At 34.2% G+C, this 19,184-nt stretch overlaps 1 protein-coding gene across 6 annotated transcripts; it reads left to right on the top strand.

Annotated features, from left to right (window-relative positions):
• Positions 1 to 8,414: 8,414 nt before the first annotated feature.
• Positions 8,415 to 18,905, top strand: LOC114289850 (DNAse I-like superfamily protein). 6 transcript variants are annotated; one of them, XR_014327762.1, is made up of 15 exons: positions 8,433 to 8,801; positions 9,892 to 10,055; positions 10,825 to 10,878; positions 13,288 to 13,353; positions 13,448 to 13,500; positions 13,837 to 13,918; positions 15,811 to 15,884; positions 16,249 to 16,330; positions 16,816 to 16,908; positions 17,020 to 17,052; positions 17,196 to 17,290; positions 17,686 to 17,797; positions 17,922 to 18,068; positions 18,150 to 18,234; positions 18,607 to 18,905. XR_014327762.1 is itself a non-coding variant. In XM_082866732.1 (15 exons), the coding sequence occupies exons 1-15, from the start codon at positions 8,528 to 8,530 to the stop codon at positions 18,673 to 18,675; spliced, it is 1,422 nt and encodes a 473-aa protein (XP_082722858.1). In that variant the 5' UTR covers positions 8,433 to 8,527; the 3' UTR covers positions 18,676 to 18,905. The 6 variants fall into 6 exon arrangements, 4 of the variants coding, with proteins under 4 accessions (XP_028089468.2, XP_082722858.1, XP_082722859.1 ...); XM_082866732.1 differs by having other exon boundaries at positions 17,983 to 18,068; XM_082866733.1 differs by having other exon boundaries at positions 8,452 to 8,801; positions 9,925 to 10,055; positions 17,983 to 18,068.
• The last annotated feature ends 279 nt before the right edge of the window (positions 18,906 to 19,184 follow it).

The following is a 19,184-nucleotide window of genomic DNA, read 5'->3' as shown; positions in this document are numbered from 1 at the left end:
CAAACACTACTGCAGCAAGTTCCAAATCATGGGTCGGGTAGTTCTTTTCATGTGGTCTTAGTTGTCGGAAAGCATACGCAATCACTTTCCCATTCTGCATTAAAACACACCCCAAACCCTTATGAGAAGCATCACTAAATATAGTATAACCATTCATACCTGAGGGTAGGGTAAGAATCGGTGCAATCACTAGTCGAGTTTTCAACTTTTGAAAAACTAACTCCCTCTGATCGGTCCAGTCAAATGATATCCCCTTCTGAGTCAGTTGTGTCAGTGGTAGGGCAATTTTGGAAAAATCTTTGACAAACCTTCTGTAATACCCGGCTAAGCCTAGAAAACTTCAGACTTCGGTAACATTTATCAGTCTAAGCCAGTTCACTACTACTTCAATTTTCTGTGGGTCAACTGTAATACCATCCTTACTGATCACATGTCCCAAAAATATCACACTGTTTAGCCAAAATTCACATTTAGTTAGTTTTGCATAAAGTTTCTGTTCTCTTAGGGTCTGTAGGGCAATAGTCAAATGACGTTCATGTTCTTCCGTGCTTTTGGAATAAATCAAAATGTCATCTATGAAAACAACTCTAAATTCATCAAGGTATGGTTTGAAAATTCTGTTCATAAGGTCCATAAATGCAGCAGGTGCATTGGTAACTCCGAAAGGCATAACAAGAAATTCGTAATGTCCGTACCTCGTTTGAAAGACAGTCTTTTCGATATCCCTTGTCTTGACTTTCAACTGGTGATATCCAGATCTAAGATCAATTTTGGAGAACACTTGGGTACCTTGTAACTGGTCAAATAAATCATCAATGCGAGGCAATGGATATTTATTTTTCACTGTTACCTTGTTCAGTTCACGGTAGTCAATGTAGAGTCTCAGTGAGCCGTCTTTCTTTTTCATAAATAAGACCGGTGCGCCCCATGGTGAAGTACTGGGCCTGATGAACTTCTTATCTAACAGTTCTTGCAGCTGAACTTTCAACTCTTTCAATTAAGTAGGTGCCATTCTGTACGGAGCTTTAGAAACAGGCTGTGTACCAGGAATCACATCAATGGTAAACTTAATCTCTCTATGAATCAAATCCCCTAGCAAATCATCTAAAAAAACATCTGGAAATTCTCTGACTATAGGAATGCTGTTCACATCAATTTTAGCATCAGTAGGTACAGTCAATACAAAACACGGATATCCTTTACACCCCTTTTTAATCAGTTTAAAAGCTTTCATGGTTGAAATCAGATACGGGGGAGATACTACTCCAACTCCGTTAAACACAAATTCAGGCAGTCCAGGTGGACAGAAAATAACTTGTTTTGTTACATAATCTATGGTAGCATGGTATTTTGTTAACCAATCAATTCCTAATATCACATCAAAATGATTTATATTCAATGGCAGTAAATCAATATACAGATGAACATCCCCAACAATAATTTCACAAGCAGGGTACATATAAGCACAAGTCATGGATCCCCCAACAGGTGAAGATACAGCTAACAGATAGTTCATGGGTTCCAATGGTCTATTCAATTTTTGCGAAAAAGCATGTAATACATATGAATGTGTAGACCCCGAATCAATCAGAACATACATATTTTGAGCACAAATTGAGAGTATACCTGACACAATGGTTTCGGTATTCTGTATATCTCTCGGTACGAGTGCAAACACTCAGCCTTGCCTCATAGGCTCTTTTCCAGTTTCGGTGGAGCAGTTGATGCTGCTGCGCTTGGTGCAGCTTTACTATTGCCCTGAGGAGCAGAAGGGCAATCTTTGACCATGTGGCCCACCTTGCCACACCTATAACAAGCACCTGAAATTTTATAGCAAACCCTTTTATGTTTCTTACCACATTCAGAACAGGGCGGTATGGAACCACTCCCCTGACTGGAACTGGTTGTTGACCTTGTATTTTGCTTTTTGTTCAACGAACTGTTCCGGCCTTTCTTAAATTTAAAACCCCGTCTTTTACCACGCCATTCAGACGCTAGTGTTTCAGTCTGTTTCAGTGCCTCGATGTTCGACTCAGCCATGATTGCTCGATCAAGAACATCCACATACTTCAGTAGTTTCAAAACATTGATCCTGTCAAGTATTTCAACATTAAGGCCCCCTTCAAACTTCCTGGCCTTCTTGTAGTCAGTGTCCACCATGTGTGGTGCATATCGGGCAAGTTCAGTAAACTTTGATTCATACTCTGCTACCGACATGGTGCCTTGTTTCAGTTATTCAAATTCAGTCACGTTTTGGTCCCTGACACACTGTGGGAAGTATTTCTCAAAGAAGGCTCCCTTAAACTGAGCCCAAGTCATAACAGTGTCGGTGTCACAAACAAGCATCCACCACCTTCTGGCCTCTTCTTGTAAGGTGAAGGTAGCCAGTAGCACTTTGTGTGCTTCAGAACACGGAAAGACTTCAAACAATTTCTCGGTCTCTAGGACCCATGCTTTGGCCTTTAAAGGTTCAAGGCCTCCTTGAAAGGACGGCGGCTTCATCTTGCTAAACTTCTATGTCAGAGCTATTATATCATCATTAACATTTTGTTCCGGTTGAACTGGAGGAGGTGGGGGCTGTTAGTTCTGTTGTTGTAGCCTCAAGGCCTCCGTCAACATTTCAACTGTTCTTTCTAGCCTTGCCATTCTGGCCTCAGATGATTCAGTTTCATCAGTAGTTCTTGCATTCTCCATTTCACTATAGGCAATTATGGCAATTATAAACATAGATAATCGCATACTTAACATATTAACACATTAGCACGTATATTTATGTCATGGCCACACACACTTATCAATGCTCATGCAATGCCCTAATCACTTTTCTAGGACATCTTATAGCTCATTTGGACACGTGTGTGCGGTATAACTCATGGTTTAGTATCGCTCTGATACCACTTTGTCACGACCCAAATCCGCCCTTATGGGTTTAGCACCGTAATCGACCAGTAATCTGTGATTACCGAAGGCCTGCTTAACAGTAAAGACAGTAATAAAGAGTACAGGGGCTGGCGGAAGTCAAAATAGTAATAAAAGATGTCCAATGAGTTGTGACAATCTGTATGCAAAAAGACTTTCATACGTATTTAAATTCAGAACCAAACAATATATACATACATATACAAACATTCAGGTTAGGGACCAAATCCCTACCGTAACAGTACAGTACAAGTCTAAACAGTTTATATAATACAGAGACAGAAAGGGAGAAACTAAAACACCCCAAAGCAGCCTTTGCTTGGACACACATGGAACCTCACAGTGAGGCACGTTGGTTGGCTTGACAAAAAGGGAGCTTAACCCCAACGCTCCTAGCTCCGATCCGGTGCCTGGACACCTACATATATATATATAAACAGTAAGCTAAAGCCCAGTGAATAACATATGCGTAAAGAGGTTAAGAATGAATGTCCTTTTAGTATTTTAAACAGTTGTTTGAACAGTGTAACAGTTATTCGATCATAGCAGTCATAAGTGGTACATCCAATAGAAAACAGTACAGTAGGTCTTAACAGACCGAACAGTCAATTGATGGCCATCATATCAGTAAACAGTAGTGGTTCCAAACATGGGAACCGACAGAGATCTCTGTGACAGTAGCAGTACAGTACAGTAACAGTAAGTTGCTATGGACGCCACGAATACAGTTCGCAAATGGGACAAGTATTCATTCAGTAAGAAATATCATTTCATTTCAGAAAGCAGTACAGTTGGTCATTCAAAAAATATTCATGATTGAACATATCTTTACAACATTGTTACTCACAGAGCATTGGGCTATAAGCAGCTAGAGCGTCCTCGAATGCCAACCCTACACAGTTACAGAACGAACACACACTAAGCTACACAGTTCGGAAATAATAACTTAATCCCTAATTTGCCTCGGTGTGGTTCTACATCAATATCCTCATTAAGATGCCTTAAACTAGGCCTAAGAATACCTAGGATGGAATGGGGATGCAAAGATGCACTTTAAAACACTTTTCAGAATTTTCAGAAAACAGGGGTCTCGCTCGAGCGTGGCTTTCTACGCTCGAGCGGACATGCAGACAAAGGAGCTCCGCTCGAGCGGACTACAAAAGTACTGGATGGGTGAAATTTACGCTCGACGGGTGCTCGAGCGTGAGACACAAGTCCTCGCTCGAGCGAACTATAAACACATGCAAAGTGCTGGATACACACATTTCACGCTCGAGCGTCACTTTCCTCGCTCGAGCGGACTGCATGAACATAAGGTGTACGCTCGAGCATGGAGTTCCTCGCTCGAGCGTGGGTCCAAATTCTGGAATTTCCAGATTGAACCTCCAAGCTCAAAATCAACATTTAAAGCATCAAATTCGATCATTTTGGGCTAATTTTCTGGAAAACACTTGTAAACTCATAATATGACATGTTTCAAAGATCAATTTGAGAAATCAAAGCCCAAAGGTAGTTCAATTAAACACCATTTCAAAGAAGTTTTCATGAACATGAAGAACATATGACATGCATGAATTCTAGTGAATTCTAATGCCTGAAAACATGATCCAAAGCAAGATTAAACTCAAAACCATGATAAACTCATGGACTAGAATAAGAATGTAAACTTGCATGCAAGATTTCATGAAAATCAACTTCAAAATGCAAGAATATGTACATGCATGAGCTTATATGAACTTAAAGCTTCAAACACAAGATCAAATGAGCCAATCTTTCCAAAAACATGGTGAATTCATGGATTATAACAATAATATGGACATGCATGCAATAATTTCCATGAAAATAACTCTAAACTTCAAGATATGCACATGCATGCATGATTTAAGCCTCAATTCAACAATTTAATACCAATTTATGACCTTAGGCTCCTATCTACCATGAACCATGAAAGAACTAACTTGAATTCACAAACAAGAAGGTAAATGTCCTACCTTAGGTCTCCAATTACAAGAATGGAAGCTCAATTATGTAATCTCACTTCAAAATCTTCAAGTCTCCAAGCAAATATGAAGAACTCAAGCTCTTCTCCAACTCTCTAGCTCTCTCTCATGTTTGGTCTCTCAAGAAGGATGATGAAAAGTGAGGCCAACACATGTAAAGCAAGACTAAACACTTGGTCTAGCAAAGTCCACTTAATGACACTAAGGTAAATAAGTCTAACTATTGTAATTTAACATTATTAAATCTAATTCAATCATACCCAATCACATTTCAATTAAATATACCATAAATCACATGAATTCCAATTAGCATAAAACATTAATCAATTTCGGATTCGGCCGCCGATAAAGCCTTCAATTTGCAGTTTAAACATAATACACGAACAGATAATTTAGCAGTCAAACAGATAGGCATGCATTAAACTAATACACTCAATCAATCAGTTTAGAATTTTAGTCAATCAGTCAGTTAACATGCTTAATCATAGATTAGCACTAATCAATGGTGAGGGTTGTCACAACTACACACTTTTGTTTTCCAGTTATAATGGAGAAAATTTTCAAATTCTAAACAAGTTGCTTTCGAATTTTAATTACATGCGGTGAAAACTGTAAAACTTTACAGTTTCAATTTTTATTTTTTTTTGTGCTAAATGAATCATTCTTTAGAATTATAAAATTTTTCAGTTTCATAACATGCTTTTCAATTTTATTAATAAGGATAAATACATAATAGAATCATACTTTGAAACTGTAGCATTTTACAGTTTCAAACCTTGCTTTTCAATTTGATCAATATTGAAAATTATTTGCTTAAACCCCACAAAAATTGAAAATAACATGTGTTTTTTTTTTCATTGTTACTGTTTGTTGTTCTTAGATTTTTTTTCTTCTTCTAGTTTATTAATATTTAGCAAATTTTGCTATATTTTTCACTTTAATTTCTTAGTTTATTCTTTTTTTTTCGACAATATTCTAAACATTTCAGTGAATCTCCGACAATATTCTTAACTTTCAAGGAACATTTTAGACATTCCGACGACTTCCGGTGACGTTCAGAACATTTTGGCGATACTCTGGAAAATTCCCAGTGATATTCCAAAGACTCCCAAGTGATGTTGAACATTCCGACAATCTCCGATGATTGTCTAACGGAAGTCCGCCTTTAATTTTTTTTTTTAAATAAGATTTTTTTTGTAACAATTAAAAATATACTAATTGGTGCAGATGTTTTGTTTTGGAACTAGATGGATTTTGAATTTTGTGTATAAAACTTATCAGTAAGTTCCCCTAAAAAGGACCAATTAGTCCCATTAAATTCGGAAATGTAGATTTAATATATTATTTAAAAATTGGATTTACGGTTGTACTCTTATTTTTATTATGTTTTTTTCTCTTTTTTTCTTTTGTGCTAAAAAGGTAAGGTATATAATCTAATCAATTTTGGGATGAATTTTTATATGAGAATCTTTTTTATTTGAAAAACATTTCAAAAGTAGTACAAAAATAATTTGAAATATAAGATTTTTTAAACATTCCAAAAGGATGTGAGATTTTCAAACATTTCAAAAAGAATACAAAAACTCCTTAGTAAGTTTTGGATAAATATATAATTTCAAATTGTAATACTTCAACGTAACACTCAAACGTAATACTCCAAAAAATCTCCTTAGTGTAACACTCCAATGTAATATACAAAAAAAAAATTCGTAATTGTACTTTTCTTAAACGTGATACTTTAATGTAACACTCAAAAAAAAGGATGTGGTATTCTTCAAACTATTCCAAAAAGATATGAAATTCTTCAGACCATTCTAAAAAGAGTACAAAAATTCTTTAATAAACTTTAAGGAATGTATAATTTGAAACTGTAAGTATCACGTTTGGAAAAAGTACACTAAAAAGTTTTTTAGTGTTTTTGTGTGTTATTGGAGTATGTTATATTGGAGTGTTACGTTAGGGATTACATTGATTAGAGTGTTACATTTGAAAAAAGTACACTAAACAAATTTTTTTGTGTTACATTAGAGTATTACGTTTGGAAAAAGTACACTAAAAAGTTTTTTTAGAGTGTTACGTTGTTACGTTTGGAGAAAGTACACCAATGAGTTTTTTAGTATGTTATATTAGAATGTTACGTTAGTGGAATATTACATTAGAGTGTGACGTTTATATTCGTAATGTAGGATTCATTCTAGAATGAGGGAAAATTCAAAACCTCTATAATGCGAATTACCCAAATGTATAATTTTACATTTGGAGAAACTCATTTTTATCCTTAAAAAATTAAACCTAAATATATAGGCGACTATCTTTTTGTGTAATTTCTTTTAATGTGACCTTTGACTTCATAAGAAAAAAAAAAAAAGAGGACTAAACAATTTACAAGATCACATTTTAAAATTTAAGGTAAATTACAAATACACCCCCTGAGATTTACTTAAAATACAATTGCCTCTTGTGGTTTGAAAAATTACAAATATCCTCTTCTTAGAATTTTTTATTTAACAGAATTAACTAAAAAAATAAAATTTATAATTGCTCTTCTATACAATAATAAAATTACTTAACTTATTAATTGAAACATATTTTTAATATCATTAAAAACTGTTAATTGACTTGATGATTTATTAATAAAAGAAGAGATTTGTTATGAAATTAAAAATCTCAAGGATGGAATATAATTTTCAAAATCGCTGAGGGCAATTTGTATTTTAATCAAATCTCAAAGGGTATATTTGTAATTTATCCTAAAATTTATTAGTGCTTCACTTTAAATTTTTTAATATAATTTTCCAAAATTATATAGAGTAAATTACGTCAAAACTCTTAAATTTTGCAAAAGAAAATTTCAATTGAAACTAAATTTTCATTCAATTGAGCCTTCTTACCACCCAAATTGATATATACATTGATAAAATTAGTTATAAATACAATTTTTTAATATCAAAACAAAAATAACAAAAGCAAATCATAGAATCAACACTCACTTTAATCATAGGGAGTATATAATAGGAGATTTATGAGAAATTACAAATAAAAAAAAAATTCGGTTTGATCCTTCTAACAAAAAAACTATGACCTTTTAATTTTATAAATTTAAATCATAATATTTTAATTTATTTTCATTACAAATTATTTTTCAATTTTTATTAATTTTACTTAACGAAAATAGACAAATAATTTGAATTATCAATAAATCAAAAAATTATTTAAATTAACAAAATTAAAAATTGATAAAATTCAAAATTTCTTTGAGATTTATTTATTTAATCGCAAAATGTTCAAATTTCAAGGAGTTGCAGTACAATTTATCCGAATATGTCTTCATTTAAGTTAAAAAATTAATAAGATAAAATATCAAATTCAAATTAAATTATTTAATTTTTTCTCTCAAAAAAAAAATAAAAATAAAAATAAAAATAAATTCAATCCGAAACTTTTTAATTCCAGACAAAATAATAATAAAAAACAAACAAAATCAAAAGTCAACTTACTGTTCAAAGAAGCCATATATATGTATGGAACGGACCAATAGGTCCATGTTACTATTTAAACGAACATAACTTCCCCACACGCGCCGCCGAAGCTCGAGACATACGGGCAGCATGAGAGGCGGCGAAGGGCGGGTTCCGGCGGCGGTGGGGCAGTCGGTAAGCAAACGCAGACATTCTCAGGGACTACAACAATGCCATCGCCACACCTCAAAGAAGCGAAGATTAAACTCAGAAACTGAAACCCTAACCCTAACGACACTCGACGCAGTTCATACTCATCCCACCACATACAAGCATAAGAAGCACCACCACAGTAGGAAGTCATCTAGTGTGGATCGATATCGCAAGTGGATGTTCTCTGATCGTGATTTTTCCAATCATAAAGGTACACAAATCTAATCTCTTTTTTGTTTTTTTTGCCCCTCATTAAAATTTCGATGAAATTTTGGTTAAAAGCTTGATTTTGATATGTTATTATCAAATTTAACTAAAGTTCAATTTGGTGAAAATAAATTGAATGCTCCAATCGTCACTTGAAGCTTCATTAAATCGTTTTTAAAAATTTCAACCTTTGTTCGCAAAAGCTTCTTTCATCAAATTTGGTGAAAACTTGATTTGATACGTGTTTGAAAATATGATTTTCACCAAAAAATTTATCAAATTTAAATTTGATAAAATATTTGGTGAAAGATTGGAGATGCTCTAATATACTAGGTTTGTTCGTGATCTTAGTAAAGGGCATGTGTCACTGTAATTATAATGCTTGTAAGAGTTGGAATTGAATTTTTTTTTTCCAACCTGAGATATAGAAGGGTGTTTATTGATTTTTTTAGTGTTTTGTGTTTGAAGAGAATGGTAATATAGGAATTTGAATTTATCCTTATCATTCGAAGAAGCGAATTTTTTTTTGAAATAATTCATGTTCCTATATGATGCAAATCTGTGCTCTCGATTCTAGCCATACCTTTTCCATTCAATCTTTAAGCGTAACTAAAGTGGTTGTAATAGAGAGAAGTTTAAGGTCCAAGCTTATAGAGAAGCATTGAATGCCTAGTTGTTTTAATCTAACTTAGTAACCCATTAACATTCTATTAAGTGTAAAAAGAAAAATAACAAACAAACAAACAAACTCAATGGCTATGTAGTTATGTGCTTGTGCTTTCAAATTCAATGTCCTTTCTTGAACAATCACTTGGAAAAAGTTTGATCCGAACAACATGCTTTAAGATCGGAGAATATTCAAAATTCTCTCCTTATTGTAGCATTTCCCACCCCTCTGGATATTTGCTTTCGCATAGCAATCAAAATGTTCATCCAGATTTATAATGCATGGTCTTTACTTCTGTTTCCCTAAAATGAAGTTGATATATTCTCCTAGGAATGTCTAGTTTTTTCTTTGTTTAGCTTGATTTTAGGGCTGGATACCAAAATTCATCGCCATCTTGCTCTCCCTAAACTTTTTCTACATTATGCAGATAAGGTTATATTTGTATCGTACAATATACTAGGTGTTGAAAATGCATCAAAGCATCCAGACTTGTACTCTAATGTTCCACCCAAATTTTTGGATTGGGACCGCCGGAAAATGCTTTTATGTAAGGAGATCAGTCAGTACAACGCAAGCATTTTGTGTTTTCAGGCAAGTTTAAGTGTCCTTTTAACCATTTCATGTACGCTTTTGTTTGGAGATTTTTTAAATGCGATATTCATTTGGCATTAAAAAATGTAGGCTTCTTATTCAGTCATGAGTAAATTTTCTCTTTTAAACAATTTTTTTTTTTTTTTTTCCTCATTCATTTTCTTAAGAAAAATAATAACTGAATGTTTAAAGAATTAAAACTAGCATGATTGTTGTATTAGGTTTGATATAGTACTTTTGGTGTTTTGGTTCTTGATATGGACCTATTAGACTTGTAGGCATGAGTTTGAATTACATTTGACATTTATGTCCTTGGAATTCCATTTTTTCAATTGATCTTTAATGAATTCATAGTTATGGCAAAAATTACGGTCTTGCCACTGAATAAGTAGCTGTTTTAATACATGTGTGCTGCAAATATATTATGATATTGTTGGCATCATAAAATATTATTATTATTATTTTCAAGACACGTGGCATCCGCTTATTCATTTGGAAGTTAAAAGAAGTTATAGAGATGATGGAGAATATGAAGGACAAAGTGGATGAGTGGAAGGACACATGGCAAGATAAGAATGAAGATGGAAGAAATCGGTAGTTACTAAGTAGTTATTATTGTATTTTTTCCTCTATAAATAGTCATTAATGGCTACATTGTAAAGGATCCAGAATTCATAATCAAAGACAATTGATTTCAATATTTCTTGTCATTTTCTTTATCTTAGGAGTAGTTTAACATAGATTTATATTTCGAAACATTTATTTTCAGCATTTCCATTTCGAAGCATTTTATGCACTTCCTTTTCGAAGCATAGGAGTAGAGGTAAGTAATTATTACTTTGATTTTTCACTCAATCGTTTTTCTCCGTCTCCCTCATTCTTCTTTTAATTTTTTCCTTTCTCTACACTTGGCAATTTTGAAGTCCTCTTTGTTGAGGCAAAAGAACCATCAAAGCAATCGCTTGATAATTGGCTTGAATTTAATCTGTAAGGATTTTTCAATCCTCGCTAGCACGCTCGCAATTACAAAAATAACCTTCGAAAGCCAAAAAGCCAACATATATTTTTGGAACGCCCAGTGGGACGTCAAGTATAATAAATGAAAAATGAATTGGATTTGTCCATTTCAAATAGCCTAGATGAAATTAATTGGCGTAAACAAGAAATTTTGGATCTTCAAGAAGAGATCCATTTTCTTAATGAAATAAATTTCCATCCCTTACAATATTATTTGGTGGAAAAAAAAGGACAACATTTAATTGGAGAAATTCATCAACTTGATATGGCAATTCGCCAATGGAATGATGAGTTATCAACTCTCACTACCAAGTCTTTAACTAAGGCCTTAATGGCCGGAATTGGTGAATTTTTTTAAAATTTTTCCATGGTTAAAAATAGCAAAAGCAAAGAGTTGATTTCATCAATGGCTCGGGGGGTTCAAGAGTCCGTTTTTAAAGAGTCAAATTATGAAATTAACATAACGAAAGAGCATGTTCTTGAGCCAAATTTGGCTAAGAATGATGTTCCATGCATGGCTCGGGGGGTCTCAAAACCAATTTTTAGAGAATCAAGTCATATATCTATGGGTGATTTTCATAAGCTGTTAATGGCTAACATGAAAAAACAACCCACTTTGAATTTTCATGGTCACACTATACCATGACTTTTGTTGTTCGAAATCCATTTTGGATTTGTGGATCACACCAAAATATAATTCTGATGATGTGGCTAATAAAATTAACAAATTGTTCTTATAAGTTCGAAGCACTAAGAACAAGGGATGACCATTTAAAATGCATGAACTTGGCTAGGAAAAACCTATGCATTTAAATAAGTGGTTGAGAATGGCTTATCTTTTCAAATTAATGGCCAGTTATTTGTATGTACACAATCAAAGCATCGAAGATACATTCAAAGCATTAAGAGTTGTTTCGAAGGTTGATTACTTCACTTTCGGAGCTGTATAAAGCTTTGAAGATACATTCGAAGCATCTAGAGTTGTTTCGAAGGTTGATTACTTCACTTTCGAAACTGTATAAAGCTTCGAAGATACATTTGAAGCGTCAAGCCTAACCTTGAAACTTCATTGTAAGTATCATCATCCTATATCAATGCTTCCAACCTTCGAGGGGTGATGTTGTTCCTTCAAAACTGTGCCGCAAGATCTTCAAATGATGAATTTGGTCTGTTATACCACCTTCGAAGCTTGTTATTGATCATCTAGTCATAATTTCATACTTATTCGAAGCACTTTATTAGTGCTATTATATCATTCGAAGTATTTTATTGGTGCTATTATATCATTCGAAGTACTTTATTGGTGCTATTATATCATTCGAAACACTTTGTTGATATTATTCGAAGCATTTTATTACTTAGATTAGTCATGTGCTTAGTTCGGCTCTTCAAAAATTCAAATAAATATCATTTTTAAGGGCCGCGGGGGGTAATGTTGGCACCATAAAATATTATTATTATTATTATTATTATTATTATTATTATTATTATTATTATCAAGACACGTGGCATTCTCTTATTCATTTGAAAGTTAAAAGAAGTTATAGAGATGATGGAGAATATGAAGAACAAAGTGGATGAGTGGAAGGACACATGGCAAAACAAGAATGAAGATGGAAGAAATGGGTAGTTGCTAAGTAGTTATTACTGTATTTTTTCCTCTATAAATAACCATTAATGGCTACATTGTAAAGGATCCAGAATTCATAATCAAAGACAATTGATTTCAATATTTCTTGTCATTTTCCTTATCTTAGGAGTAGTTTAACATAGATTTATATTTCGAAGCATTTATTTTCAGCATTTCCATTTCGAAGCTTTTTATGCACTTTCTTTTCAAAGCATAGGAGTAGAGGTAAGTAATTATTACTTTGATTGTTCACTCAATCGTTTTTCTTCGTCTCCCTCATTCTTCTTTTAATTTTTTCTTTTCTCTACACTTGGCAAGTTTGAAGTCCTCTTTGTTGAGGCAAAAGAACCATCAAAGTAATTGCTTGGTAATTGGCTTGAATTTAATCTGTAAGGATTTTTCAATCCTTGCTGGCACGCTCGCAATTACAAAAATAACCTTCGAAAGCCAAAAAGCCAACAGATATATATACAATTGTAATGTAAAGTACTCTTCTCGATTAACTTTGGAGTGTATGAAGAGGCATCTGTTGCACACATGTTTATGGGTGCAGTTGCATTCTCATCTGTACTCTTATGAGTGTAGGAGGTTGACCGTTTCAATGATTTAGATAATCTTCTCCAAAAAGATGGCTTCAAAGGGATTTACCAGGTTTGTCGGTAAATTATGCATACCGTAGCTCAGTCATGTGTCATAAATTAAGGTTTTGATCAAACCAGATTCACTGGTTTTCATTTTTATGAAGGCTCGAACGGGTGAAGCATGTGATGGGTGTGCTATATTCTGGAAAAGTGAGCTGTAAGGTTTCTCATTCTCTTTGAATATTGCAAGCTACTACACTGTTGCTGTAGATTTTTAAAATAGAAATGCTTTGAGCTTGTCCCACATAAACACTGCGTTTTGAAGCAGGTGTTCTTTATTATTTTTCTCAACATACCTCTTATGGTCCATTAATAAGACCTGGACTTTTTAGAAAACTTCCTCGACACCTGTTGATGAACATGCCCCTGTTAAAGCGTATTTCAGTTCATTATCTTTTGATTACCTTCTTTCAATTTAGTTTGAGTTTTGTTTCTTCACTTGCTTTCGGTTACATCATTTAATTTCTGATTTTTAGTCATATCTTGAATACAGATTTACCATTTTGCATCAAGAGAATATGGAGTTCCAGAGTTTTGGTCTTCGTAACAATGTTGCTCAATTTTGTGTTTTGAAGGTATGCACATTACAAAATGTATTGGTGTCTCTATTTTGTTTAGGTTATAATGCCAAACAAAGAACCCAATATGACAGGCTGGACATGATAAAAAAGGCTGAAGAGAAAGGAACCTCCCCATTAACTCACTTGTAGGGGTGCCAGAGTGAGAGTGCCATACTTTTTGGCCACTCCTGCTGCCTAAGAAGCATGGACACGGACACATGACACGACACGGATACGACACGGACACGCCGACACGATAATTTTCAAAAAATGTAGGACACGACACGCGGGGGACACGCATAAAATATATAATTTTATATATTTATTATATGTTATATATATGAATATATCATTCAAAAATAATAAAAAAATGCAATATGACATTAATCCCTATAAATTTATATGATTTTTGTTTTATTATTGTATCTTAAATTGTTTTGTTCAAACTTATAATTAGTTTCACATGTGTCTAATTGATAGACATGTGTATTTAAGAGATGTATACGTGTGTTTTCCAAGTGTCCAAAGAGTATCCGGGTCTTTAAAAGATAGGACACGTTATAAAGAGTGTCGGACACGTGTCGGGAAAGTGTCCAAAGAGTGTTGGTGTCCGACACGGACACGACACGACACGACACGGATACGTTACCTTTTTAGAAGTGTCCGTGCTTCTTAGCCTGCTGCTAACCAGAGGGGGGTCATGCTATTTTGACCTCTTTTTAATGCCAAGCTACTGGGCCCAGGCCATTGCTAGGGTTGTAATACTAACATTGGCATGTTGTGTCTTTGAGCCACTCTTGATACATGACTGCTGCCCCAATCTATCATTGAGTTTAAAAAATTCACGGCTGTGACACCCAATTTCCAATACGTATACACCAATACCGATACTTGTCCTGATACCACGATTTCAAATCATGGTCTACAAACGAGTTTATAGTTGGACTTTGCTGATTTTAAGGGGCTCCCAATTAAGGTTTTTATAGGTTGTAAGGTCTACAAGAACTGCTACCAGACACCTAGAATTATCGTAATCTTTGAAATCCATATGAAAATCTAGAATGTACTTTCTTATGGACTTGCGATTTAGTTACACCTATTAATATGTCTTCTTATATACTCTATAAGGCCATGTTTTCTGGTACTTTGACTTTTGGTGATGTACTTTTCAACTAAGAGACATGCAGAGAAGAGTTGTAGTAAAGAGGTTTGATGCTGTTTGGTGCACACTTGGGAAGGAAGTTTTCATTGGAAAGTGCTTTTTTGGTGGCGAGCCTCTAGAAGTAAAAGTACTTTAGAGACACTTCCAAACACAGCCTCGTTTGGGAACCCTCCTTTTTGGCCAAAAAGCCAAAAAGTTACTGAATTAGCCAAAAAGCCAACAACCCATACCAAAAAGTCAAAGATTCTCTTTTCTCTCTACTTTTTGCACATCTTTTCGTAAAAAGCCAAAAAGTCATCCCAAACATACTAGTTTTTTTTAGCTCATATTTTAGTCAAATAGGCAAAAAGTTTCTAAATTAGCCTGTTCCCAAACGAGGCCTAAGAAGCAGTTTAAAAGCCCATAAAGCTCTTCTAAGCTAATTCACCACAGCACCAAATAGGGCCAAAGAGGAGTCCCTAAGAAGTTTTAGTGTGACTCTCCAACATTAATTTTATGCTGGAACAGGTCTTGTTTTTGTTATATTTTACTGCCCCTGCCCTGAGCAAATTTTATTTTTGATTGGCCAAGGAATGGCCAGAGCAGTTTCTTCAAGCAATATACGTTATTGTCATAGTTATTATTTTGAATCTATTGCTACTGTATGGTAGTTTAGATGTTTGATTGTTGAAAAAACCATTTATCCTTAATTGACAAGTATTTTTTGTTATAGTTCACTTAGTATTTTGCCCCCTTATTCATACAGATGAACCAAGACCGGTCAAATTCCTGTGGAGATACTCAAACAGCACGTGGAGAAGTTTTCATACATCTTGACAAGTAGATGATCTGATGCTTGTTTTTAAACTTTTTGTTTTTGTTTATTCTATTATACTTAGTTGTATGCATGGTTTGTTTTGTTGTGTTATACATGTGTGTGTGGATGTATGTTGAGTGGAAAAAGTGCTCAAGTCTTAAAACGTAAAGGCCTGGGCTTTACTTCTTTGAGACTCCTAAGCTGCATGTAGTGGCCAACAAGTTCCTCACAATACAATAGATTAAAACTTCTCTCTGATGTACTAGGTCTTGAAAAGAACAATGTTATCTTTCATTGACAATTTTAAAGTAAATTTGGATATTTAGTTCCATTTCTTCCGTTAATAAGATATCACTAGTTGATGACTGATAGAATATCCATACATAGGGCCCTTCCGTCTCGAAGTTTATTGGTTGGAAATATTCATGTGCTCTTCAACCCAAATCGTGGAGATATTAAGCTGGGCCAGGTATTGATTTTTCTAACTTACCAAAATTGGTTTGGCATATTACTTCACTGCTGATAGGAGATAAATGAATTTATAGTGGCTCTAAGACATTAGTTTGTGTGTTACACACTCTCTCTCTCTCTCTCCCTCCACGTGTATTTGTTTGTGCTGTTGCTGCAGTATGCTGTGATAGCATATGAGATTTTGGCTTGAACACCTTGGTTCTCTCTCTCCATCTCCCTTTGTGTATATGTGTGTTTTATCCTTCGAATTGTGGCTTTGTATACTCTTGTAATAAAGTTAAATTAAAGGTGTTAAATAATAAGGAATGTGAACTTCAAGGATATGTTTGATATTGTTTGTGGATAGATTATTTAGATGTTAAAGGGAAAACCTATGATGGTTAAGTCCACCTGAAAGCTCTAAATGAGGAAATATTTTCATGATTGCAATGTAATGATATTCTGGTTTTGGTTATATATAACAATGTAACATAAATGTTGTAGATTCGACTGTTTCTTAAGAAGGCCCATAAACTATCACAAGAATGGGGCAACATTCCTGTCATACTTGCTGGGGACCTTAATAGCATGCCACAGGTGATTCATTCATGTGTGATTGTCAATTTAGTAGTTTCTTATAAAAAAACACAGTTTTAGTTTTACTGCCCCACTGTGTACTAAAAAGATTTCTGTTCATGTCATGTTCAGAGTGCAATGTATCAGTTCCTGGCTTCATCCGAGGTGAGTTTTGGTTCCTCGCCTTTTGTCAAGCCCGTATGCACCATCTAATGAGCATTCTCTTGAAATTTGTATGCTATTCAAAAATACCTATCTCTATAACTTTCCATGGTGGAGTTTTCGACTTGAAAATAAATTTGTTGCAGTTGGACCTCCAACTACATGACCGAAGAAGAATATCTGGGCAAATATGTCCATTAGAGTATCAAGCATTCCATTCTCGAAATAATTATGCCGCCAGGTTGGTGTCAAAGTTCCTTGCAAATTTCCTTGATCTTGTTTATTCTGAAGTGTGTTTTAGGATGTCACATGGAAGTGAAATGGTTCGCTCTTTCAGTTTGCATTGCATTTTTGAGTCGATTTAAACATTTCAACACGTTCTTCATTGGAATCAGCAAAATTGATGAAGAAAATGGAAATCAGGTTCTTCATTGGAAAAAAAAAAACAAACAAACAAACCAAGAATACTTTTCCTTGCTGAATGCCATGAACAAAAGAATGTTCTGATTTTATTTCCTTCTTGTTTCCCTACTGTTGCTATACCATACATAAGTTGACTAGTCTATATTTGATATGTGCTGTATTTATTAATTAATTTTTGTATACGTGGTGTTGCTTTTCAAATTCTGTCCCAAGGCCACTAAAGAATAGATGGAGCAATGAAGAATTAATGCTTGCTACTGGGACTGGAGGAGTAACTCATCTTCGACACAATTTAAAACTCTGCAGTGCATACCTTGGAGTTCATGTAAGATTTCTGAGTCATAGTTATATTTCCTTGCATGCCTCCGGGTTTTTTTTTCTCCCTAGTTTGACACGAATTTACTTAATTAGCTTGTCATAGGAATTGAATTTGCATGTATTTTAACTAGGATAAGAAAATGTGTTGGCGGGTAATTGTCGGTCTCACACAATGTTGTCCCATTCGCTCAGGGAAGCTGTAGAACTAGAGATAACTACGGGGAGCCCTTGGCAACGTCTTATCACTCCAAGTTCATGGGGACTGTTGATTACATATGGTATTTCTATTAGAAAAAGAAGAATATTGATTATTTGCATTACAAAATTCCGTTTCACTGATTGCATTGATGATTGTGAAGGCATACTCGGGAGCTTGTACCTGTGAGAGTTCTTGAAACCTTACCTGTTGACATTCTAAGAAAAACAGGTGGACTCCCAAGTAAGGTAAGGTTTCATTTCTTTAAATATAAACATCATTCATGCAGAGTATGAAACTGTTGACCACTTGCATGCATCCAATTTTTGGGAAACTGTTGGACCAATTTTCCATCAGAGTATGAAAGGCAGCCTAAAATATTGTTATTCATATAATTGAATTTTGTTTAATATTTTCACAGCTTATTTCTTTCAAATTGATTGTGGATCTAATTATCTGTATTTAGTTTGGGATACATCTTTTAAGAAACCTATTGTCAGTCTTTGTTTTTTGAAGTTATTTTCACTTGTGCAAACATGTTAGGCTCAACCCATGATGCCTTTCTGATCTCTTTTTTAAATTCATCCTTTTAATGTATAAAATCTAAATTTCCATTGCAGAATTGGGGCAGCGATCATCTTGCCCTTGTATGCGAACTGGCTTTCGTGGATGACAGCAATGAGAGATGAGTCCCAGGTCTCCACCAGTCGTCGGTATTCAGAGCTCCTAACAGTATGTGGAAGCAGTTTGTGTATATTTATCAGTGTTTCCTGAACTGGGTCACTCATGTATATTTAAATCATAGGGATAATAATAGCAATAGAAAATTAGTTTCTTTTTTGTTAATTATAGGACAAACATTCAAGTTGAAAACCTCTATTTTATTTCAATTGGGAGCACAAATTGTGCTGTTCTTGAATCTTGAGGCAAGCATCTAGATTCTCACTCTATGAGTTAGATGTACATTTCATAAACTTAACTACGAAATTCTGTATGATAATTTTTTTATTATTATTATTATTTTTTTTTTTTTTTTTATTTTTCAAATTTGGAGAAATTAGGTTATTTATTACATGAAATGAAATGAAGATTCTACTTATGACCATTCCACTTTATTTGGTATGTTTATTATTATTTTGTAGCTGACATGCTTGGATTCATGAATTTATTTTACATATTGGAGGACTGATGTGAGACA

The sequence above is a fragment of the Camellia sinensis genome, chromosome 4 (assembly GCF_055761805.1).
Source record: "Camellia sinensis isolate YWXY chromosome 4, ASM5576180v1, whole genome shotgun sequence".
In the NCBI taxonomy this organism is placed as follows: domain Eukaryota; kingdom Viridiplantae; phylum Streptophyta; class Magnoliopsida; order Ericales; family Theaceae; genus Camellia; species Camellia sinensis.
The sequence above is the reverse complement of the archived record's forward strand: the minus strand, read 5'-3'. Positions and strand labels throughout refer to the sequence as shown.

Excerpts from the sequence above, each read along its gene's own strand:
- LOC114289850 (XM_082866732.1), top strand. The coding sequence starts at position 8,528 with ATGAGAGGCGGCGAAGGGCGGGTTCCGGCGGCGGTGGGGCAGTCGGTA. Across the intron at positions 13,501-13,836 it reads ATATTCTGGAAAAGTGAGCT|ATTTACCATTTTGCATCAAG; the intron begins GTAAGGTTTCTC and ends TCTTGAATACAG. Across the intron at positions 16,909-17,019 it reads ACCTTAATAGCATGCCACAG|AGTGCAATGTATCAGTTCCT; the intron begins GTGATTCATTCA and ends TGTCATGTTCAG.